Source organism: Terrapene carolina, unplaced genomic scaffold (genome assembly GCF_002925995.2).
Source record: "Terrapene carolina triunguis isolate 2854851 unplaced genomic scaffold, T_m_triunguis-2.0 Scaffold189, whole genome shotgun sequence".
Taxonomy (NCBI): Eukaryota; Metazoa; Chordata; order Testudines; family Emydidae; genus Terrapene; species Terrapene triunguis.
In genome coordinates, this window is record NW_020664540.1 from 13,432,173 (window position 1) to 13,457,229 (window position 25,057).

Here is a 25,057-nt window from a genome sequence, read left to right on the forward strand (position 1 = left end):
ACAGATTTTAAGTTTCTTGCATGAATAATGTTTGGGGATCTTATTTTTGATTCTTTGTCACATATTTTGTTCTGCATTTGAACCTAGGTAGGTTGAGAGGTTTGAAAGTAAGCCATTAATTTTTGCAAAAGTTAGGCTTTTATTTAAGTCAAATTTAAATTTCTAGCTCTTATTAGTGAAGATGTTCTTACAATTATAAACTGAGTGTAAACCAATATAGATGTCTTCACTTCAGACTGAGCAGAACTAGAGGCCCTGGAACTGCCTTAGCTTTACCAAACAGCAACATTGACAGACTAGTCAGTTTTGCAGCAGTGAAATGAAAACTGTTTATTGTATCTAACTCTCATATCCTACTATTATTCTTTGTGTATGTGTGTGTTTACCATATTGAATAGTAGCTGTGATGGGTTGGATCACAGAAACCCCTTTGGGACTGCCATCTAATGTGCCTAGACTACCTCAGCCTGTTTTCCCTGCCAGCTTGGGACTTCAGTTCCTTTGCCTGGTTTGAGCCAGACATGCTTGCCTGCTGCAAACACAGATCCAAGTCTGAACCACGTCGCCCACAAGCTGCAGGCTTAACTGAAAACAGCTTAAGTGCTCCTGTCTCCAGCTCTCAAATACTCAACTCCCAATGGGGTCTAAACCCCAAATAAATCCGTTTTACCCTGTATAAAGCTTATACAGGGTAAACTCATAAATTGTTTGCCCTCTATAACACTGATAGAGAGAAATGCACAGCTGTTTGCCCCCCAGGTATTAATACATACTCTGGGTTAATTAATAAGTAAAAAGTGATTTTATTAAATGCAAAAAGTAGGATTTAAGTGGTTTCAAGTAAAAACAGACAGAACAAAGTGAATTACCAAGCAAAATAAAATAAAACACCCAAGTCTAAGCCTAATACAGTAAGAAAACTGAATACAGATAAAATCTCTCCCTCAGAGATGTTTCAATAAGTTTCTTTTACAGACTGGATGCCTTCCTAGTCTGGGCACAATCCTTTCCCCAGTACAGTCCTTGTTCCAGCTCAGGTGGTAGCTAGGGGATTTTTCATGACTGCAGCCCCCTTTGTTCTTTTCCACCCCCTTATATATCTTTTGCACAAGGCGGGAATCCTTTGTCCCTCTCTGGGTTCCCACCCCTCCTTCTAAATGGAAAAGCACCAGGTTAAAGATGGATTCCAGTTCAGGTGACATGATCACATGTCACTGTAAGACTTCATTACCCATTTGCCAGCACATACATATACAGGAAGACTAACAAGTAAACAGAGCCATCTGCAGTCAATTGTCTTGGTTAATGGGAGTCATCAAGATTCCAAACCACCATTAATGGCCCACTCTTTGCATAATTACAGTAGGACCTCAGAGTTATATTTCATCTGGTTTCAGATACAAGAGTGATACATTTATACAAATAGGATGACCACACTCGGTAGATTATAAGCTTTGTAATGATACCTTACAAGAGACCTTTTGCATAAAGCATATTCCAGTTACATTAAATTCACACTTATTAGCATATTTTCATAAAATCATATCGAGTGCAACGTCACAGTAGCTTTTATTGATATGCTTTAGACAGTTTTCCTCATTGCTTTTTGTTCAAGCTTAATTTTTTAATAATTTGTCTCTGTACATTTTAGTGTAGCAATTTACAGTTCTGATTCAAGTGGAATGAGTGAGGAATCATTTAAACCTCGCTTTCTGTGTCAATGTGTATCTGTCAAGATTTTAAAATTGTATAGTATTTTAATCACACTACAATCACACTGCAGATCACAAGGTTCCGGAGCAGTGTGAAGGAGAGAAGTGAAGAGGAATTGCAGTTTGGGCAGAACTTGTCGTCCAGTTTTAACTGGATGCAGTATTCAATTCCTGTCCTAAATTGTAATGTAGAGTTGCTATACGATGAAATGGCTGTTGCAGTCTCCTGAGCTTCCAGTGGCTCTAATATGTAATATTACTCACACACACACACACACACACACACACACACACACACACACACACACAATGTGAGTAAGTCCTTTTGAAAGGAAAAGGTGTTTTTAAATACATACAAATTCTATTTTAAAAACTACCTTTTCCTTTCCTTTCAAAAGGACTTATGAGCCATTCAGATTGGTATCCACAGGCCTTTATCCCTTCATTCATAATAACTATTGATTGTTCATCATTCTACCACTAATTTGATGTTTCATGGCTTTATTTTGCTTTTTATTGTTTTAAATTCCATGGTGGCAGGTTTATTCAGTCCTAATTGCTAGGAATGCCTGCCTAAATAGTCAGCCACATCTCTTTGGTTTGGGTTTATGGCTGTATGATTTAAAAATTGATTTTCGCGTAATGATTTTAAAACAACTACATATCAAAACGGAGGTCTTACTGTTACATTACAATGAACATACTCCCTGCAGTGAGAGCGTTCTTACAACTCCTTCCAGAAAAAAATGTTTGTCTATGAAAGAATGAAATTGAGTAATTCTTTTGTGCAGTTTAATTTCTTGTGCTTACACTTTTTTATAAGACTAGTAAAATTTATGTGAATAATTAGAACAGAATACTTTCTGGTTTGTCACCTTTTTCTTCCACTTGTCATCTCTGGCATTGAAATTTGTTTTTAAAGATCTTGTATATACACACCATGCAAATGAATAACCAGCCAAACATATTGATATCTTCACACCTAAGTCATTGCAAACTATAGACTATATGTGTAAAAGTTGGGGAAGTCAAAGGAAATACCTCCCGTGTGAATCAAAATTTTGGGGACAAAAAGTAAAGCAAAGCAACAAAATTAGTAAAACTTCACCAATGGCAAGCAAAGGAGTAAAACATTAAATGTGGAAAAAAAAGCATTGATTCAATGTTAAGACTGAGGCTAGGTCCACACTACCCGCCTGATTCGGCAGGTAGAGATCGATCTTCTGGGATCGATTTATTGCGTCTCATCTGGACGCGATAAATCGATCCCAGAAGCGCTCCCCCGTCGACTGCGGAACTCCTGCTCGCCGAGAGGAGGAAGCGCTGTCGACGGGGGACCTTGCCTGTGCTGCGTGGACCCGCAGTAAGTAAACTTAGTTCGATCTAGGAAACGTCGACTTCAGCTACGCTATTCTCGTAGCTGAAGTTGCGTTTCCTAGATCGATCCCCGCCCCAGTGTGGACCAAGCCTGAGACATTAACACATCGAAGTTGGGAAGTTCCAGAAATGAAGATTTGACACAAAATTTTATAGTGTAAGTTAGATACTAAATACCGTTAAGGGTTTAATTTCCCAAGGAAATCAAGGCTAAAATGTACGTACAGTACATGCAACATATCCAGATAACATAGTAGAAATTGTAGGTTGGAATTTTCAAAGGGGTCTAAGTCACTGAGGAGCACAATTGGGCTTTGCTTCTAAGTTACTTAAGTGCTTATAAAAATAATGTCCTTAATTTTTAGAATTTTCTAGCTTTTCAGTGCTTGATTTCTCAACCTTAAATTCAAAAACTGGCATTCAAACAATTAATTCCCCCCCCCAATCCTTTTTTTAAAAAGGTATGAGGGAAGAGAAGGAACAAATATCACAGCACACCTTTAATTTAGGGAGTCGGGGGAGGAGCATCAAATACATTATATAGAGTGCACTGGTTAGGCTGCTGAAAGAACCTTTTTTTCTTGAAGCAGTAATGTTCCATAGTGAGGACTATGAAGTATACTTTGTTTGAAGGGTGGTTTTTAGGTGTCTGCTGGTTTTGAGTTATGCTTTGGCAAAAATTTTAGTTGAAACATCAGGGGAAAGTGTGTCTTCAAAATGGCTGTATTAATTTTGCTTAAACATTCACAAAAAGTAAAAAACTTAAGATGAAGAATTCACTTGAAACAATTATGAGGCTGAAATGGAAGTTTTGGGATTTCACCGTACATTGGTGAAAACTATAATAACTTTTTTTTTGTGCCTATCCTAATTTTTAAGTGCAATTTACAAACCAATTTCTAGACATTTCATAGATTTTTTTTTTTTTTTTTTTTTGAGGCAAGACAGGTACATTTTGATCATCTAATCTGATCTACTTCATAACACAAACCACAATTAAAGGAGAATTAGATGTACCCCAGCTACCAAAGCATCCCTGGAATTTGAATCCAGCAACTCTTGCATTCAGAGCCAGGGGCATAGCTCTAAGACATGGAGTCGCAGCCCCCTCCTCCCCCCCCCGACCATTAGAGCTTACCAAAAAAAAAAAAAAGTCCTGTAATATTTTCCCAACCTTACCTCCTTTGGTCCTCTAATTGACCCAGTGTAATTGGTTAATCCTGATATATAGTTGCTCCACTTGCTACTGAAATGCAGTCTTTGTGAGCAGAACATGACAACTGATTAGCAGTATCCAGGATTTATTACACTCTAGTTTAAAGGCAGGAAATGAAGACTATGGTGTATAACTGAAAGTGCAGGGAAATTTTAGGTCGTTAGAACATCATAATCCATACTAGAATTTGCCCAGGACTAAAGTCCCTGTCTAAACATTTCTAATACACCCATTACTGTAGTATCTGTGAAGAAAATTAAACACAAATGCTAATGAAAAACTATTCATATCAGCTTTACCAAACATTCCTACTTTTGTGAGAAGTCCCATGGAATATTCAGTGATCAAAAATGGTCACAAGGTTGGTTGTTTCTCATCTGAAAGTTAGTGTTCCCTAATACAGTGGTAGGACAATGTCATTAGACACGGAAGGAAAACTGCCACTTACTGACTGTTTTCCTGTACCATCTCGATTTTCCTTCCAGGTCTCTCACTGAAGTACTGACCAAACCTATCTTATTTTACCTTGTGAAATCTGACAAGATTACAGCTCAGGGTAGTATGGGTATAGCTGTATTGCACAGCAGTTTAGAGGAAGAAAGGAAGAATACTGCTTCCGTTTGAAACTTCATTGGGACTTTAGGGAGGCAGAATGTAATTACTCTAATCATGGTCAACAATCCTACCCTACCAAAAAAGCATCTTTGGAATGTTACACTCTCACATGAACTCATGCCCGTTCCATACATGGAACCTGAAATATGGTTGGTTTCCTTCAAAATTAAGCCACCTTAACAACTTTTTAAAATCCAATTTTGGCTTTTCAAAACTAGTCTCACCTTGACTAAGATTGTCTGTGAGGGGGAGACTGTCCCTGTCAATAGCCTGGGTACTGCTTTTGAATGTTACAGCCTGCAGCAGCAAAGCACCACCAAGAGAAATTCTGTCAGGAAGGGTTTGAAAATGTTAAAATTAAACGTTTTATTTTAAAATTTAGGTTTTGAAGATTTGTGGGCAGGAAAATTACAGTTGAAAAGTTTTGGGGTCCTTAAAAATTGAAAGCAGTGTTTTAGTCATTTAATCTGTAATGTAAAATTTGGGATCACTTGTTCTGATGACAGCTTTAAAGTACATACAGTTTTAAGAAGCTATGGAAGGAGTGTAATCTGATCAGATACTTAGTGAAGAACTGAAGAATTTCTTGTAAAGATTTATGCGTGGAATAGTTGCATCTTGGCTTCCATCAACAATGTATTCCATCATGAACACCCACACATTATGTGAATTCAGTTTTACCACACACATTCCTTTGTTGCAAAGAGCAGCCTTACTGTGTGTGTACAAATTAATTCCATCATGAAACATATATGTGACAGGTGTAAAATGTAGGGGAATACAGCACAGCTTAAAATGAATAACTGGTTTATGAGGCCCCACTAGCTGAAATTCACTCTTTGCTCCCCACCCTAGTCTTGTATTATGTAAGTGGTGGTTGGTGACTCCATAGTTAAAGTTTGCATTTAAACAGGACCAAAAATGCCTTTTATTTCACACTTTTAATGACTGAATTTAGAGTCCAGACATGGCACAATAACTTTTCATAGGACAACTGAATTTTGCATGTCAAATGAAATATTTACTATCTTTTGCAGAGCAGATGTTTAAAAGGACACCCTTTCAGAAATTTTGCTATTTTCCTCACATTTTTTTGTATTCCTGTAGTTAACCAGATTCCTCACAAATCCCAAATCTCTCTCTCTCTCACACTCACACACAAAATATCTTGGACATAGACAACTTTTGATCCTTACACAGAATAACTGTTCTGAGCTGTGCAACCATAAGTTTGATGAAACTTTTTTGAGTTGTCTGCTGCTTTTGATTTCTGAATGACATTGCCAGCCTTGCCTGCCTTGACTCACAAGCTATGCTCTATACATAACTAGTGACAGAGAGAGGCAGAATGGGCAGCAGAGAGAGTTGGGCTCTGGTGAGAAGGGGAGCAGTGTTTGGGAGCATCAGAAGTTGGGGAGTCTTTGGGGAGCCCTGGAAGGGGTTTAGCTGGTATGTGCTGGGACTGGGGGGAAATATCTAGCATCTAGAGGAACCTGGGGGTGAGAGAGGCCTGCACTGTTTGGAGCCTGAGTTTTGGAAAGGAGTTTTGTCTGTGGGGAGGAATTGGGACTTAAAGGGTTGTTGCTGCCTTACAGGGCTGCCTGCAGTTCTCCTAGCCACTAGTGGACTCTGTGATGCATACCCTGCAGGCATCTTAGGAGGTTTCTCTTGTTGCTTCTTCAGCAGCTGGCAGCACCAAGTGAAGGAAGCTAACTGTAGCCCTAGGCTCCTCCCAGGCCATCTGCAACAAGCTCCCATCACTAATCCTCCAGCTGCTGCAGGCTTTCTACTCTACCCACCCCCCAGCTGTGCCAAGCTATCCCACACACTCCTAACACTGCAGAACACCCTAGCACCCTGACTGCCTCAACAGCCCAGGATCACCACCCATCCACCCCCAGCTATACCTAGCTGCTCCAGAACCAGTTGACGCTCTACTCCCAAAGTGGCTGTATCTGCATTTCTTCCGCTTTCCTTTCCCCTCCCGTTACGTCCCAGCTCCCTGCTACAGGGAGACAGGAAGGTGGTTGCCATTCAGGATGCTCTGGAAGCAGCTTCTCCCTCTGGTGAACCTCCTGTGAAAATGTTTTTCAAATAGCTTTTCCAATGTAGTGCAAACAGGTATGCGCTATATAGCGATTGTATTCGAATGCTTGAGAGATCTAGCCCTCTTGGTTCTCCCATGAACTTGTAAGGATTATACCTCCAATGCAGTGTGTGTATTGTTAGATGGAAAGCTCAGAAAAACTAAGCGGTATCTTGTAAACAAAAAGGAGAAAATACTGGTAAAAACAAAGAATAAAATATAGAACATCTGCCTTATTCTCATGTGGGCAAGTTCTGAAGAGAACCTTACTACAGTTGGTTAGAACTCCTAATGACAAAGGGGAAAACTTAGTGGTGATAACCCTTACAGTCCTTGTCTGTGCCTCCATTTGTTTCTTTTCATTTCCCCCCAGCTGTTGACAAACTGTCCAGAGGAGAGCTGCTTTCTCCATTCTCCCCAAAAAATCTCTCTTTCCAGGGGGGCCTGGCTCTTTTCAATAATGAAGCCATGTTCTTTGTTAGTCTCTTTCTGAAGAACTCCTTGTCATTGTCTAGAGTTCTTAGCTCCCAGACATACAGAACATGTCTAAATTTGTTTAGCTGTATATACACCTGCTATGCATGCCCCAGTTGTTTTCTTTGGAGCCTACCTTTGTAAGAAATCAGTGGCTCACCTGGTTCCTCTGAGGGACTTCTGGTGAGGCGTGGTCTGCTCGAACCCCAAGACTACAGGACAACTGACTTCCACCAAGGACTTCTGGCTCAGCAGTACATTAGATGGAAGGCACCGAGCCAGGAATATAGGCTTTTGTGGAACTACATCAGTTGAGCCATGAGGAAAGAGAATATGCTTTTGTTCCTGCTTTTCCCTTCCCAGCAAGTGTGTGTGTGCGCGTTCTGAACAGAGGGAGAGTAGGGTGTTGGAGCTTGATGTTGGTGGGTGTGAGGTAGGAGGAGGAAGAGTTCTGAGCCTGGACATGGAGGAGGTGTAGGTGTCCAAAAGAGAGAGAGTGTAGGAGTGATGAAAGGGTAAGAGAGGTTTGAGGTGAATGATTTGGGACTAGGAGCGAACAGCACAATGGTCACAAAGGAATAAAAACTGTTCTCCCACTGTGCCCTTTATGTAAAAGTGTCCCAGCTCTTCATTTTGAGAGGGGGAGAAGATGCACTTTTTGCTTCCCACTTCTCCCCCAACTCCTTTGTCCTCCACTGAAACGCTTCATGGTGACACCCCTGACTACAGTGTGCCAGTTTTTCACTTTGAATATAATATTAGCTTGCAAATGGGAAGGGGTTGCAGATTGCTACCTGCAGATCCTCCACTTACATTGGGCAACAGCCACAAATGACTATAAGGATACACTTGGGTGCAAACTTTCAGCACAGGCCTCTGATGTTTTGTGTGCAAATGGGGAAGATGAATGCCCAGCTATTCATTTTGTAAATACAAATAGTTTCATGCAGATTTAGAGTCTGGAGTGAGACTAAAAATTTGGCCCTTAGTGAGAATGCAGTTTTATGTTTTAATAGAATCTCTGGCTTCCATACTGAAGAAATCCCTAAAAATCACCTTCTTGCCAGCATGTAAATTGGACCATTTTAAAAATATTGAATTGGGCCCCAAAGGAAAAGTTACTTTTTAGTAATAAGTCAACAGTAATTACCACATTAAGGGTTCCAACCGTGAAGTTAGATTGTCATCAAAACATAACAAAATTTGAATTCTTTTACTTTAGTGCCAATTTCTGGTATGTTGAATGCTAAATCCCTCCTGTTTGCTTTTTAGAAACGGATAAAATCCCTGTAATGCGTGGGCAGTGGTTTATTGATGGTACATGGCAGCCATTAGAAGAAGAAGAAAGTAATCTAATAGAACAAGAACATCTCAGTTGTTTCAAAGGCCAACAAATGCAAGAGAACTTTGATATGGAAGTATCAAAACCTGTAGATGGGAAAGAGGGTAAGATATTGCCTGGACTGTTGTTCATACCATTATTCTTTATTTGTATTACTGTGGTTGTGAAACAGATTTCTATTAATATGAATGTTTAGTGTATTCTGTAATCTTGCATGGCGACTAGCAATTATTTGCTCTGGTTGCTTTTCCCATTTTTCAATGTAGCTTGATGGTTCTAGGATTTATTACTGAATCACAAAAATGGTACCATTCACAGCATTCTATGTAAAACTAAACTCGTGGGTGAATTTCTTGTCATATCTCCATTTTGCCTCATTTCATGTTGTGGCTTTTTATTGTATCTGAAAGTCTCACTTGAAACTAAACTTTTCTGTCCATGGGCCAAGAAAAGTGCTGATGACCTCAGTCTAAACTGGCTCTAAAAGTCCAGCCAATTACCTTAATTCTACCTGAAGGGAGCATCATTTTCACAGATCAGATATTTCATTTTTCATTCTGGCTCAATACAGGACTTTATCAGCGTAGTTTGCAATTTTATTAAATTCTGTGTGTTGCTTTTGTGATGGAAATCCCTGTATTTCAATGATCAGGCTGAAAACACTGAGCTGATGTTTCTCAAGGTTGTGAGTCAAAGTGATTTCACATTTTTAAGATCACCCCGCTTACTGTTGAAATTACTGTTGTTGAACTAATTACCACAGGCAGTAGAATCAGTTGCTCTGGGTAAGTACAGCACAACAAAAATTCAGTATTCTTAACTTTCTAGTTTTTGTCCTTGCTTGCCACTATTTGTCAAGTTCCCATTAAACCGAGGACTGCAATTACAGGAGATTCAAAATATAAATTAATTAAATAGCGCTTTAGATTTCATTTTTTTTATTAAGACAACTTTACTGTTAAACTTTTTTTTTAAATATACATTTAAAAATACTTTGGACAGAAATTACCGAAAGCGGCCCTGTGCTTGGAAGTGTTCCCCTGAGTAGTTAATTGGGAAAGTGGTGTATTATGTGTGTAAATTTATTAAATGTTTTGTATACGTCTGCTACAATTGATATAATAGTGTGCTACAATAAGCAGTCTTTTATCTTCTCAAGGCTCATATGTAGCTCTCATTAATACTAACTGATGGTAGACTAGACCTCTAATTATCACTCATAGCTGTACTGTTTATTGAGAGCACTATAGAAATTTGCTGATGCTAACAAATCAGCAACAGAAGTCCTAAATTCTCAGCAAAGATTTATTAGCAGAATAGTGAGACTTAATTACTTTCGCAAAATATACTATGGAATATTAATCTATATTTAAAAACTAACCTATAGTATAAAAAAGCACATTGTTTGTATACCAGACATCAGTAATCCAGATTATACTATTGGAGCTGGCCCCAGCCATATGCAGAAGGTGGCTGTAGGCTGAAGAATTTCAGAGCAGAAATCCCCCTCCCTCCCTATAGACAGGAAGTAGTTTAGTTCCTTTTAACTGCTTTCATTTTAGGGGCAACTTTTTCTCCCTAATTTGGCTTGAAAACCCTGGGACAGCCTGTGGTATCCTTTACTCTAGTGATTGAGGCACATCCTCTCTACTATTTCATCTTCTCTTCTGTTGCCATTGCCCAGCTGATCCTCTGCAGAAAATAAACCAATAGCTTATCAGATGTTTCTCACTCCATTTTTCTGCAATCCCACAGTGCAGCACTTGGAGTAGAATCACACAGCTTAAGTGTATGCCAAGTGATGCTGCTCTCTCTTTAGACATGAATAATCCCAGTAAATGTGAACCCCCAAAAAAGTGCCAAGGAGAGCAAATGTATTCGTATTTGCTGTGTGCAGAAAGTCATCGCAGTGCGTTCCATATGCACCAGTTGTGAAGGGCATAATACCTAGAGCCATAGCCCAAGTATTACTCTCATATCAGTGTCTTTCTTAGTTCTGTGTTTTCCCTTCAGGGGAATGTCCCACTCTGTAGGAGGAGAAAGCCTGAGTCGAGTTATCCCTTTCCTTAATTCTGATCCTGGATTCCAATCCCTCATCAAGGAAAATAACCATGAATTATGCAGGACCTTTAAGACATATCAATGGTAGGTCTTGGGCAAGTAAGAATTGCTTTGCTAGATCAGGGTATAGTCCATTAGTCAGGTGTCCTGTCTCTTGCAGTGGCGAGTACTGGATGCTTTAGAGGGAAGTGCAGGAAACCCCCTAATGGAATAACCTGCCCATGGTGGGATTTTCTTCTTTCTTAAGCCTCATAAAATTAGAATCACAGAAATGTAAGACTGGAAGGGACCTCAGTAGGTCATCTAGTCCAGCCCCCTGTATTGAGGCAGGACAAAGTATTATGTAGACCATCCCTGATAGGTGTTTGTCTTATCTGCTCTTAAAAACCTCCAATGACAGATATTCCACAATCTTGCTAGGTATTTGTTCCAGTGCTTAAATACCCTTGCAGTTAGGAAGCGTTTCCTAATGTCTAACCTAAATCTTGCTTGCTGCAATTTAAGCTTGTTAGTTCTTATCCTGTTCTTAGTGGATAAGGAGAACAATTTATCACCCTCCTCTTGATAACAATCTTTTATATACTTTAAGACAGTTATCATGTACCCCTTCGATCTTCTCTTCTTCAGATTAAACAAGCCCGTTTTTTTCAACCTTTCTTCGTAGGTCAGAAAATCACTCTGAAAATCACTCTGAGGCAGTTTAGCATAGGTCTTATTCATTTAAATGAATTTTGAAATTTACTTTTTTTGAAATTGAGTGAGTTTCATGTTGGAAACCTTCACTTACTACGTATTTGTTTTTGTTATGCGCTTGCATGTTTAAAATGCGGCTGTACTCCAATAACTGACTCTGTAAAAATTGCATTGTGGGCTACCTTGTTTGTTTGTTTGCCTCAGTAAATCCAGATCAGATTGATCAGATCAGAAATATTTTTTTAGGGCTGTTGATTAATCGCAGTTAACTCACGCGATTAACTCAAAAAAATTAATCATGATTAGAAAAATTTACTCTGATTAATCGAAGTTTTAATCACACTGTTAAGCAAAAGAATACCAAGTGAAATTTATTACATATTTTTGGATGTTTTTCTACATTTTCAAATATGTTGATTTCAATTATAACACAATACAAAGTGTACAATGCTCACTTTATATTATTATTTTTATTACTAATATTTGCACTTTAAAAATGATAAAAGAAATAGTATTTTTCAATTCACCTCATACAAGTACAGTAACTCCTCGCTTAACATTGTAGTCGTGCCTGAAAAATGCGACTTTAAGCAAAATGATGTTAAGAGAATTCAATTTCCCCATAAGAATCAATGTAAATGGGGCGGGGCGGTTAGCTTCCAGGGAAATTTTTTTCACCAGACAAAAGACTCTCTCTCTCTCTCTCTCACACACACACACACACACACACACACACACACACACACACACACACACACACACACACACACACACACACACACACACACACACACACACAGTAAGTTTTAAACAATTTAATGCCGTACACAGCAATGATGATTGTGAAGCATGGTTGAGGTAGTGAAGTCAGAGGGAGGAAGAGAGTGGGATATTTCCCAGGGAATGCCTTACTGCTAAATGATGAACTAGCACTCAGCTGAGCCCTCAAGCGTTAACATGTTGTTAATGTAGCCTCACACTCTACAAGGCAGCACAAATGGAGGGAGGGAATACAGCATTGCTGACAGACACACACACCCTATGTGTGTGTGTGAGAGAGTGCATTGCTCCTTTACGTACGCTGACCCCACTCTAAGTACATTGCCTTTTTAAGTAGATCAGCAAGTTGAGACAGCATCTGCCAGCAAGCTCCCTCCATCCTGAGCCCTGTTGTGTGTCGTTCGTCCGTCCCCCCCCCCCCCCCCCGCTCTATGGAGATGGGGTAAGCAGGGGGGAGGGGGACACCCTGACATTAGTCCTCCTCTTGCCCCACCCCAACCCCGCACAGCAAGCAGGAGGCTCCCAAGAGCAGCTCCAAGGCAGAGGGCAGGAGGAGCACATGGCAGTGGGGGGAGGGACAGCTGAACTGCCAGCAATTGATAGCCTGCTGGCCGGCTGCCACACGGGTTGCTGATAGAGGGGCTACCAGTCCAACCTGATTCCAAGCCCCCACTAGCTAGCTCCAACGGACTGCTCTTTCTGCAGGCAGTGGACAAAGCAGGCAGCTGCCAAATAACGTTATAAGGGAGCATTGGGCAACTTTAAATGAGCATGTTCCCTAATTGGTCAGCAACGTAACAACAAAACAGCATTAACCAGGACGACTTTAAGTGAGGAGTTACTGTACTATAGTGCAATCTCTTTATTGTGAAAGTGCAACTTACAAATGTAAATTTTTTTGATACATAACTGCACTCAAAAGCAAAACAATGTAAAACTTTAGAGCCTACAAGTCCACTCAGTCCTACTTCTTCAGCCAATCGCGAAGACAAACACGTTTGTTTACATTTACGGGACATAATGCTGCCTGCTTATTATTTACGTCACCTGCAAGTGAGAACAGGCGTTCACATGGCACTTTTGTAGCCGGCATTGCAAGTATTTACGTGCCAGATATGCTAAACATTTGTATGCCCCTTCATGCTTTGGTCACCATTCCAGAGGACATGCTTCCATTCTGATGACACTCGTTAAAAAAATAATGCGTTAATTAAATTTGTGACTGAATTCTTTGAGGGAGAATCATATGTCCCCTGCTCTGTTTTACCTGCATTCTGCCATATATTTCATGTTATAGCAGGCTCGGATGATGACCCAGCACATGTTGTTTCTTTAAGAACACTTTCATTGCAGATTTGACAAAACGCAAAGAAAGTGCCAATGTGAGATTTCTAAAGATAGCTACAGCATCGACCCAAGGTTTAAGAATCTGAAGTGTCTTCCAAAATCTGAGAGGGACTTGGTGTGGAGCATGCTTTCAGAAGTCTTAAAAGAGCAACAGTCCCAATGCGGAAACTACAGAACCCGAACCACCAAAAAAAAAAAAATCAACCTTCTCCTGGTGGCATCTGACTCAGATGCTGAAAATGAGCATGCATCGGTCTGCACTGCTTTGGATTGTTATCGAGCAGAACCCTTAATCAGCATGGACATGTCCTCTGGAATGGTGGTTGAAGCATGAAGGAACATATGAATCTTTAGGGCATTTGGCACGTAAATATCTTGTGATGCCGGCTACAACAGTGCCATGAGAACACTTTTTTCTCACTTTCAGGTGACACTGTAAACAAGAAGCAGGCAGCATTATCTCCTGCAAATGTAAACAAACTTGGCTGAACAAGAAGTAGGATTGAGTGGAGTTGCAGGCTCTAAAGTTTTATATTGTTTTATTTTTGAATGCAGGGGGTTTTTTGTTGTTGTTTTTTTTTTTTTTTTTTTACTTACTTAAATATTTGTAAATTTAACTTTCACGATAAAGAGATTGCACTACGGTACTTGCAATGGAGGAATTGAAAAATACTATTTCTTTTGTTTTTTATAGTGCAAATATTTGTAATAAAAATAATATGAAATGAGTACTGTACATACACTTTGTATTCTGTGTTGTAATTGAAATCAATATCTTTGAAAATGTAGAAAACATCCAAAAATATCTAAATAAATGGTATTCTATTATTAACAGCGCGATTAATCACGATTAACTTTTTTAATTGCGCGATTAATCAAAATTAATTTTTAATTGCTTGACATCCCTAATTTTTTAATTTTTTTAAAGGAGGATTTTTTGATTAATTGCCAACCTGACAAATTCAACCTGGGAAAGTAAAACCAGGCATTTCCTGACTAGTGTATAATCATCAGGCAGTGACAGACTGCAGACCAAATTCTCTCTTCAGTTACACAAGTGCAGCCCTTTTGAGCTTGATTCTCTGCTCTCATACATCAGCTTTACACTTCTGTAACTCTCTTCACATGGTGGATCTCCTCCCAGTTTATACTGATCTACGTGAAAGGAGGAATGAGGCCCATTGTTTTTAGTGGGGTTGTGGAAGTTTTACCTGTCCCTTCAATTGGAATGTAGTGATTTTGTTGATTCAGGAACCAGAATAGAGAATCCATTTCATTCTCTCAGAATTTAATCACATATTCTTAGCCATATTGGCTTTCTGGAGCTAAAAGGTTTCTTTAATAAAAGGGAAAGCTTCCTTAAGGCTTGTCCCCACTAACTGGGGTGTAAATTCTAGTGCACACCAGCATCTAGCACATTAGCTGGCCCATGTGGACCCTGCTGGCACTCACTAAAAGTTCTTTAGTGCAAGTTAATGTAGTCCTGTTTCAAGCAGTACTAAGTTAACCTGTGGTAGGGAACTTTTAGGCTACGTCTACACTACCCGCCTGAATCGGCGGGTAGAAATCGATCTCTCGGGGATCGAATTATTGCGTCTCGTCGGGACGCGACATTCGATCCCCGAATCGACGCTTGTACTCCACCAGGGGAGGTAGGAGTAAGCGCCGTCGACGGGGGAGCCGCGGAGGTCGATTTGCCGCCGTCCTCACAGCGGGGTAAGTCGGCTCCAATGCGTCGAATTCAGCTATGCGAATAGCGTAGCTGAATTTGCGTATCTTAAATCGATCCCTCCCCCCCTCCCCCCCGTAGTGAGGATGTAGCCTTAGTGTGTGCTAGCAGGGTCCACACCTACTAATTAGTGCACAACACGCTACTGTGCATTAGAATTTACGCCCCAGCTAGTGTGGACTTAGATACCATGTAGGCTGGCCCTTAGTCACTAAAGAAAGAAGATATGACTGAATGAATACGTACAGAACAGTTGTACTGAGTTAAGAAGATGCCATTTTTACACAGTCAATTTTGGGGGAGAGCCTCACTTTCAGACTAGCTGCTGGAAGCCCCAAATAAGTACAATAGCAGTTAATCAAAACTGACCTTTAAGGTACCTATTGTTTTCCTGTTTCACAGGTGTGTGAGAGCAGTTTCTTCCAGATCACCTAACTTTCCGCCTGGTGGGATACCGTAACTTTCATTCCTCTCAGGGTGTCCCTTCCATAACTGAACAGCACTGGTGCCTCCCTTTGAGGGTAAGGTAAGGCCATCAAATGTTGCAAAGTAGTCCCAGGGTTTTCTTTTCAATAGTCTTGTTTTATATCCTAGAAGGAATGAAACAAGACTATTGAAAACCTTACAAAAATGATGGACTTGCCTTACCACCATGAGAAAACTTCAGTGTTCAAGAATGGAAGGGATATCTCAAGCAGAGTGTATGCTGGGCTGAATGACTCTGAGAGGCAGCTGTTTACAGACCTACGAAATAGGAAAACAGTAGGATATTTTAGCCTAACTACCTTCCGATGACCATATCCTCATACTACTGAGGGAGGCATCCAGCAGCTGTCCTTAAAGCTACTAACTTTTTTATTGTTTACAGATTACTTTTAAGATTCCTGCATACTACCCATTGCACGAATGTACTACTTTTTGTTTTTGTACGTGCTAATGCAAAGGCACTGAGTGAGTTGATAATCACATTGTGGCATGGTTTGTCTTTTACTGATGGTGTTAGATGTGCCATACCCAGGATGATATAAATGTTTGGTTTATGAGAACTGAAGAAATAACATTTGGCTAAGATGAATTGACATTTTTGCTACAAAATCCATTTAAAAAAAAGAAATTATGTGCTTGCAGTATTTTTGATTTTCCAAATCTGACAATTCATTTCAGTGATAATGATACTAATGAAAAGAGAAATGATGCCCCTTTTTAAAATTTTACTTTGAAGCTCAGTGTTTTTACTTTTAGTTGTCTACCACCTCCCTCCCTTCTCCCTCCCTTCTCTGTTCAAATGGAGAGGAAATAAGGAGAGTACAGATGCTGCATGTCTTAAACGAAAGCGTTCCCAAGGTACAGTAATTGTAGATTTCTTTCTTGTAGTTTCCTCCCGGCTTAGGAAGCTTTAAATTGTAGCTTGTATATTTCAGTGAAATGTGTTAGATCTCTGTGCTTCCAGTTCTTGTGTCATCTTCCCTCGGAAGGGGAAGAAAAAGCATTTTGAATCTTAGAGGAAAAGTAGAAGCATTGTGACTCTTAGAGAAAAGTAGAAACTAACAATATATATGTGCTAACACTTCGTTACAGTGTTTATGACAATTATGAAAAATTTAAGCATTATTTATTTTTGCAGCACTGTTGGTATGTATGGAGCTTTTCAGTCAATGAGACAGGGTCCCTGCACCAAAGAGCTTACAATCACAAGTAGATGTGACCTAGAGATAAATTATGTCAGAAGAAATAGGAGCTAAAGGAAAGAAACACTAGGTAGAATTAAGAGGTTGCTTTTTTGTGTGATCGCTTTTTTTGTGTAACATTCATCGTGTGTTTCTCCTTTTTTTTAAATTGTTTTTGACATTTTAAAAATGTAGATTTCTGTGTGTTTTTTCACTTAGTTGCACTGTATGTATGTTTTCCTTTTCTTTATTAAATTAATATTTTGCAATGGGAGTCAGCACTGATCTGAAGTGAGGCTTCAGGCAATTGAAAGAGAAAGGGGAGGCTGTTGCCCATGGGATCAGGACATTATTCCTCAGAAAAAGAAACTTGGAATTTAAGTAATTGAACTCACATGATGTAAATCAGTGCACTTCATAGACAGGATGGATCCTTAAGAACCGTTAGTGATTAGGGGTAGGTTTTCAAAAGTCCCACTCAGCATTGGCTTATTTCTGCTCCTTTTGAAGCCAATGGTAAAATCCTGTTGACTTCAGGGGGAGCAGAGTTAGCCCTATACTGAGTGAGTTTGAAAATCCCACCCTAGACCTACAGTTTAAATTTAGATGGTAGCTGTGACGTTATTGTGACTTGTCCCTGTATTCGCCTAGATCTGGATGACCCTGGATATAGATGTGTTTAAGTATGTCTCACCCAAAAGACTATATCATTTGGCACATAAAAATATTGCCCCTCTGACCTCTTTAATTGCATTTTCCTTAATTGAGTCCAAAATGAAAATCTCTGAAAGCAAGCTGTTCATATTTAGCTCTTGTGTACCACTTTTCATCGATGGGACTCAAAGCTCTTTACAAAGATAAACAAGGAGTCCCATGTGAAAAATTGGGAAACTGAGGAGCATAAAGGTTGGCCTTTCTAACTTCAAAACGTGTTTTGGGATTACTTGCAGTATGTAAAATAAAGCACGAGTAAATCTTTGTGGGATTGAATCTGTAATCATTTAATAATTGTACTGTTGTCCTGCATTTTTACTTATATACAAGAAATATAACTCTAATAGTAACACTTGGTTTACCCAAACGTGCAAGTGTGATCTTCAATGCATTTGAATTAAAAGTGGTATATTGTGACACTGACAAATTGATATGCCAAGGAATAAATTGAGGTATAATGTAAATAATGTGAACAATTTAGAACAGCCCTATTTACTTAAGAACAATAGTCTTTTTAGGTTGAATGGCAACGCTTTTGTTTCTTTAAAAATAAAACTGCATTTTAGATCAGCAGAGATTTTAGCCTCAATTTTATGTATCAAGACTTCAGAATTGTCCAGACAAATGGCCAGATGTTACTCCTGGTTATACTGTGGAACTCCTGCTGATGTCACTAGGAAATCATGCATGTATTTAAGAGGAGAATTTGGTTCTAGATTTCATAACGTATCTGCATCTCCTTCACCTTGTTGCATGTGGTTGATAATGAAGCCTGTGTTACTATTATCCACAAAACTTCCAAAATGAAACATTTTTAAAAATAAATATATAATGTGTGAACATGTAGAGATAAAAATTAAAAGTAAATTTGTTAAAGGGTCCCTCTCCTTTGGATATTAGATCTGACCAAAGCGGGTTTCCTTTTTGCACAATTGTTACATTAATTGCTACAGCACTTCAGGGATTGCAGTTATCTGGATTGATTTTTGTAGATTTTTACAGAAGAAATAAAAAGCAATAAATTTTACTTTGGTTCTGGTTAGCAAGTGCAAGATGAGCAGATGCTTTTCAAATATTTGTTTTAAAAAGTATTTAACTTTGAACTCAACAGACATAAGGTAATATACTGTATTCTCACATGGTGGACTCAGACAGTTCTACTGAATGTCAGTAGTAGTTCTACATGCTGCTCATGGCGAAAATAGGCCCCAATCTTTAACATTAGTTTTTTATATCCAGTGCTAAATATGCAGAGAAATATTGTTGCACTTTTTGCTTGCTTTTTACAATACATAGATTCATAGATTCTAGGACTGGAAGGGACCTCGAGAGGTCATCGAGTCCAGTCCCCTGCCCGCATGGCAGGACCAAATACTGTCTAGACCATCCCTGGTAGACATTTATTTAACCTACTCTTAAATATCTCCAGAGATGGAGATTCCACAACCTCCTTAGGCAATTTATTCCAGTGTTTAACTACCCTGACAGGAACTTTTTCCTAATGTCCAACCTAAACCTCCCTTGCTGCAGTTTAAGCCCATTGCTTCTTGTTTTATCCTTAGAGGCTAAGGTGAACAAGTTTTCTCCCTCCTCCTTATGACACCCTTAGTGTGTGGCTCTTAGTTGCTCTTTGACAGCTGGGAAGCAAACAAGGTGCCATTCAGTCTATACTTTTTCGGAGAATAATGTAGCAGTAAATGTTGGGGTCCCCATTCTCCATAACCCAAGTAGGTTAGTGGAAACTTGTGGAGTTCCTGTGGAATCCTGCCATTAGGAAGGCAGGGTTTGGTCCTAGGAAGAGGTCAAGGATTCTGCCAGCCCAGGCCACCATTTGTCCAAAAGCAAGGAACTTCCACAACAGGTGTCTTGCCACTGCACTGCTGCCTAACCCAGATCCCAGCTTGCTACAGTACCTGAACATAATGGCATTTGCAGGGGCCACGTTTCCAAGTTGATCCCCAGCTTCCCCAGAGACTCACTTCAGTGTGATGTTCCACAGCATGAACCGGGAAGCAGCATCAGTTCTTGCAGACTTGGTATGAAATAAACATACACTACTGTGATCATGGATTTTGGGGAGGGAAGAATTTCACAGAGATACCTAGGAAAGTTGTCTGCCTCCGTTCCCAGTCCTCCTAACCTCCTTCCAACTCAGAGCCACAGCCCCCACACAGGGAATTCTGTGATGTCATGAAGGAGAAGTATGGAGTTGAGAAGGGAAAGGAGCCCTCCTTTCCCTTCTCAACTCCAAGCAGAGGTCCTTGGACACGGTCTCATCCCTGCTCTTAGAAACAAAGTGAGCATGGAGTCTTGAGATTACAGTGGCTAACTTTAAATGGAAGTATCATTCAATAATCCACTGAATGATTATATAAAGTGGCCTTTTACACGTGCCAAAGGTCACCCTAAATCCACATACCTCCTCTTTGGTTTTTCTGCCACTTAAAAATATTTCTGCTTCTGTTTCAGAACTAAAACTTATTTTTCTGTCCTTTGGAGCCACCAATCCCGAGCAACTATATAGTTTCACTTATTTGTCTGTAAAGCAGTTTTGTATCATGGGTATGTTTTCATCCTCTTTTAATTCATTGCTGCCCTTTGTGCTGACTTAATTTATCATCAGATGGCATACTCACATACCCTGACAATGAGACCAAAAATCATACAGCAGGAATGGACATGAATGCTCATTTCTGTGTAGCGGTCTTGTAATGTAAGTGACTTAAACTCTGAAGTGTAATTGTTCAAGGCATAATAATTCAACCTTTCCCTGAATGAATTCATGAGAGCAGAAGGAAATCCTCTTCAGTGGCCTCAAATAGGAAACAGAGGACACCTCTTCACCTGTCCTAAAAAACCTGCTTTGCCTGAGTTCAGGCCAGGCTCTTGGTTGAGGATTGATGACATTGCGAAATCGTTCTTGTTTGGTGTAGGGCCATTGCTCTTGCCTCTCCAGAAAATGTAGCTTCCTTGCATAGGACTGTAAGACCAAAGCCTTGTCTAGGCTGGAATTAACTATGATTTCACCCTTCTGTGTACCTACTCAATAGTCTAAATCCCTGGTGTAGACAAGGAAATCAATCACTTGCATGTGGTAACCTCACAACCAGTTCTCCATTTTCTGATATATCCCCTAATCCAAGTTGCAACCTCATCATAGTTCATATCCCCTTTTTCTGAACTTCTGTACCCGTGGGGGAGAGGGGTCAATTTAAACTTTTGCAAGAAAGCTTGTTTATAGAGCCCATTATCTCTATCACCCTCTCTGTCCATATGGGTGAAAGTGTCTAAGGCCTTCCCTGACAGTAGCAGAGCCAGACCCCATACCATGTCCTTGTGTCCCACCTTGTTCAATTCATATCCCATTTCAAAAGGATTTGGAAGCACATTCATATCATCCTCTTCTCTAAAGTGAGGAAATAATTTGGAGTCTGTGCCATCCACTGGGTATATGGGGTCTGGTTCCACCTACTGGATCAGTATTTTACTGGCACAGTCTCTCCATTTCGAGCTCATGTTGACATTCCTTGTCCTTCTCTCCCCCTTGTGCTGATACTGCTTCTCCCAGACTGCTCTCTCTCTCTCTCTCTCCCTGCCAGCAAGCAGCTGGGTTTCCAGACACACTGTGTCCCCATCCAGCTTCTGTTGCTCTAACTGTAGATCTGTCCAGTATCTCCGCTGAAGTGATGCATTTGTTCTGGATAGAACATGGCTGCTGTCTCTGTCTGCCTCTTCCCTGATCCCTTCTAGTGTCTCCAAGATTTTCCCCGCCTGCTGGACTCTCTGACAGTGGGCTGGATGTTCTCTGTGATCCTAGACCAGTGGTGGGCAACCTGTGGGCCTCATTCAGCCATCAGGGTAATCGGATTGCGCGCCGTGAGACATTTTGATGGCGTTGACCGTCCACAGGCACAGCCCCCCGCAGCTCCCAGTGGCCGCGGTTCGCTGTTCCCAGCCAATGTGAGCTGTGGGAAGCGGCAGGCCGCAGGGATGTGCTGGCCGCCACTTCCCGCAGCTCCCATTAGCTGTGAACGGCGAACCGCAGCCACTGGGAGCTGTGGGAGGCCGTGCCTGCAGACGGTCAACATCAGCAAAATGTCTCACGGCGCGCAATCAGATTACCCTGATGGACCGCAGATTGCTCACCACTGCCCTAGACCATCATTCTTTTTTCTGGTCCTCCAGAGTATAGCAAGTTGACTAGTTATGCCTTTGTCCTTTCTTCAGAGATGAGTTGCCTTTCTCTGCATATCTCAATTAGACAACCTTTTTTCAGCTGTTCATAACTCATTTTACCATCTCTTATCGCTGTTCCAGTCTTGAAAAGACTGAGACTTTTCTCTGTGCTTTTCCCTTCTATAGTACTTGCTTTCGCTGCTGTTGGCACTTCACTGGCAATTCCGCACTGTCATAACTGCCACTATATATGTCCCAGTTTCAGGGTTAACTGTATCTTTGATCCCCGCTGCCATCACCACCTCAACCCCTCAGTCTTCATCAAGGTTTTGAGCTTCCTGGCTGTCTCCTCTCTCAGAAGGAGACCCATGTCTCTCTTCCTCTCCAGATTCAGGGTGCAGTCCCTCTGCATCTCACTGTGATTTCCCCAGCAGATCTGACCCAGGTCCAGCAACTGTGGTTAACCTTTCTCCAAGGGTTGCAGTGGTGTATACTAATTACCAACCAGCTTTCACAAAGCAAAATAAATTTATTCTTAGGTTAAAAGCATTACAGAGAAAGCATATAGGAACTTCTATTGCTTTCTGTACGCTTAGGTGGATCCTGGTATGTTTTCTATCTCATGGGGCCCTCATAAGCCTAAGTCTTTCCACCCTTTCAGTTCTTGGAGGAACAGTGGTAACCCTCCCCCACACCCAATAGAGTAGCTTACAATCACTGGCCCACAAAATACATAAAACATTCATAAACTTAGTACGATGTGGTCCCCAAAGTGACTGCATGTGTTAACATTCATTGCTAGTAATGGAGACCGGAAAGAATGTTCATTATTATTTGTTTGTATTACCCCATAGTGCCTACGAGCTCTACAAACAGAACAAAAAGATGGCATGAGTGTAACATTATGAGCACAAGTGTACACCTACCACTGCATCAACTTACTCAAGCATTATTTGGGGAGATGCATCCACCTCAGCCCCCCTGGTGTCTCAGTGGTACAGCTTTTAGCAAACACTTTCACCTTGTGGATGTGGATCTCAATTTTTCTTTTTGCTCTTGGGCAGTTTGGCAGAATTTGTGTGTGTGTGAGAGAGAGAGAGAGAGAGCATTCATGTTTTCCTTTCAGCTAAGGGTATTCTCCCTTAGGGAGCCTCTCCTCCCTACTCTTCCCCCCCCCCCTCCAAAAAAAAAGGGTGTGGGAGGATTCCCAAAAGGAACTACCCAATTGATATGGACTGGTAGATCCAAAATATAAAGGTAAGAAGAAATATTTACCTTTATAAATGGACTTAAGTTCAAATCTAGAGTTCAGTCATACCTATGTGCATCTCTCTCTTACCTGGCTTTTTAAAGCCATATTTTGTTAACACTTTTAAATTAAAGGTTTGTTCCTTTTTGCTACAGCTGTTCATAGTTTCAAGTTGAGTCGCAACCACGTGGACTGGCACAGTGTAGATGAAGTGTATCTTTACAGTGATGCAACAACATCTAAAATTGCAAGAACTGTTACGCAAAAGTTGGGATTTTCCAAAGGTAATACTTCTCAGCATTTGTAAATAATTTTGTAAAGATTATTGCTTTAATAGTTTGTTACTTAATGCTATGAGAAGAAAATTCCAGGTTCCATCCATAATTTCAAGTTTGAAATTTTTGTCTAATGCATAGTTAATTTTTGTGATTGCACTCTGGTGGGAGAATAACTCAAAGGCGCTGTTAGGTTGTCGTGCACATTTGTAATTAAGAATAAAACAGGTTTACTGCAGCTTATTACCAAATAACTCTGATATAGTTTCATATAACTTAAAGTACATTAAGGTTACAAAGTCGAGCATTCCGAAGCTAAGAAATGCCAGAATTAATGTTGTCTGTGCAACCTTAATTTGACCCCCCCAGTATGCAACCATTACAATGGTCTTTAATTACATGATCACATACTGTTTTTTGCCACTGGAGCCCTGCCTCATTCACTGCACAGAATGTACCTGCTCTGGTGATGAGTAAGGGTTATGTAGCAAAGGACGCTTTTGTCCATAGTACCCTGTCTCATTTTGTTGCAGAAGTTGAAAGATATGTAGTGAATGAGGCAGGGGATTGCACAAAGAGAAAGGTTAAGGCAGTTGAATGCTGCCCTGGATAGTTGGATTCTATCCCAGCCCCTGCCACAGAGTTCTTAATGATGCTGGGCAAGTCCCTAAACCAAAATGTGCACAGGTGGCCACCATGTGTCCTCATTTTCTGGGTGTCTGGGGTCTGATTTACAAAAGGGGTGAGCATCCCTAACTACAATTCAGGACAGTGGGAGCTCTGCTCCGAACACACAGAGTGCTATAAAATGCTAAGAACACTGAAAAATCAGACCCCACGCATCTCCGATTGGGCAACCAAAACTAGTTAACGATTTTGGCCTTAATCTCTGTGCCTCAGTCCCCCGAGTGTAGCATTGGGATGATAATATCCCCACCTCTCACAGCGTTTGTGAAGATAGTTCATTAATGTTTGTAAAGAACTAAGATGTTATTTTGAGATCACCATAGAAAAACTCTTGGGGAAATTAAATAATTCTGTACTAAGTGCAGGTTTTGGATGGTGTGCAGTAAATAATGCATAGGGCCTCACATTGAATGATGAGGATAAACATATCTGCCATTCAATGAGCAGTCTGTCCATCCCAATGTAAATTTTTTACTGTAATTTCATAATTTTTTTAAAAATATATAGTATGGAACTATATTGACTCCCAACCTGGCCATCAGCAGGGATAATCAGATTCACAGCACAATCCTCTACCACTTGAACTGATGGAGTAACTGGTAGTGGTGCAAGGCTTCTGTCTTCTATATGGACCTGCCCCAAGAGGGAGATGGACACACACTTGGCCAGTTGGTTTCACAGCTATTTGTTAGACAGCAAAGGATTGTTGAGACTGAGGAATAACAGGTTCAGTTCCAGGTTCTGCAAGGCCCAGAGAGTGTGCTCAAGTGGTTATAGACTCTTCCAATCCTATCTCCCCGGCCTCTCCTTGCCTCCTGTGGAGGGAACACAGGAGCAGCTCCTGCCCTGTTTCCATA

The 25,057-nt window shown here is 40.5% G+C and overlaps 1 protein-coding gene across 2 annotated transcripts in view; it reads left to right on the plus strand.

Annotated features, from left to right (window-relative positions):
• The first annotated feature begins 8,758 nt into the window (after window positions 1–8,758).
• Window positions 8,759–25,057, plus strand: part of DDHD1 (DDHD domain containing 1) — an 84,030-nt gene continuing 67,731 nt past the window's right edge. Inside the window, exons 1-3 of one of the 2 annotated variants that reach the window (XM_024205478.2) lie at window positions 8,759–8,926; window positions 16,675–16,776; window positions 23,394–23,522. In XM_024205478.2, the coding sequence (XP_024061246.1) occupies window positions 8,773–8,926; window positions 16,675–16,776; window positions 23,394–23,522 (385 nt within the window). In that variant the 5' untranslated portion in view covers window positions 8,759–8,772. The remainder of the gene's footprint in view (window positions 8,927–16,674; window positions 16,777–23,393; window positions 23,523–25,057) is intronic. The other variant, XM_024205477.1, reaches the window with a different exon arrangement.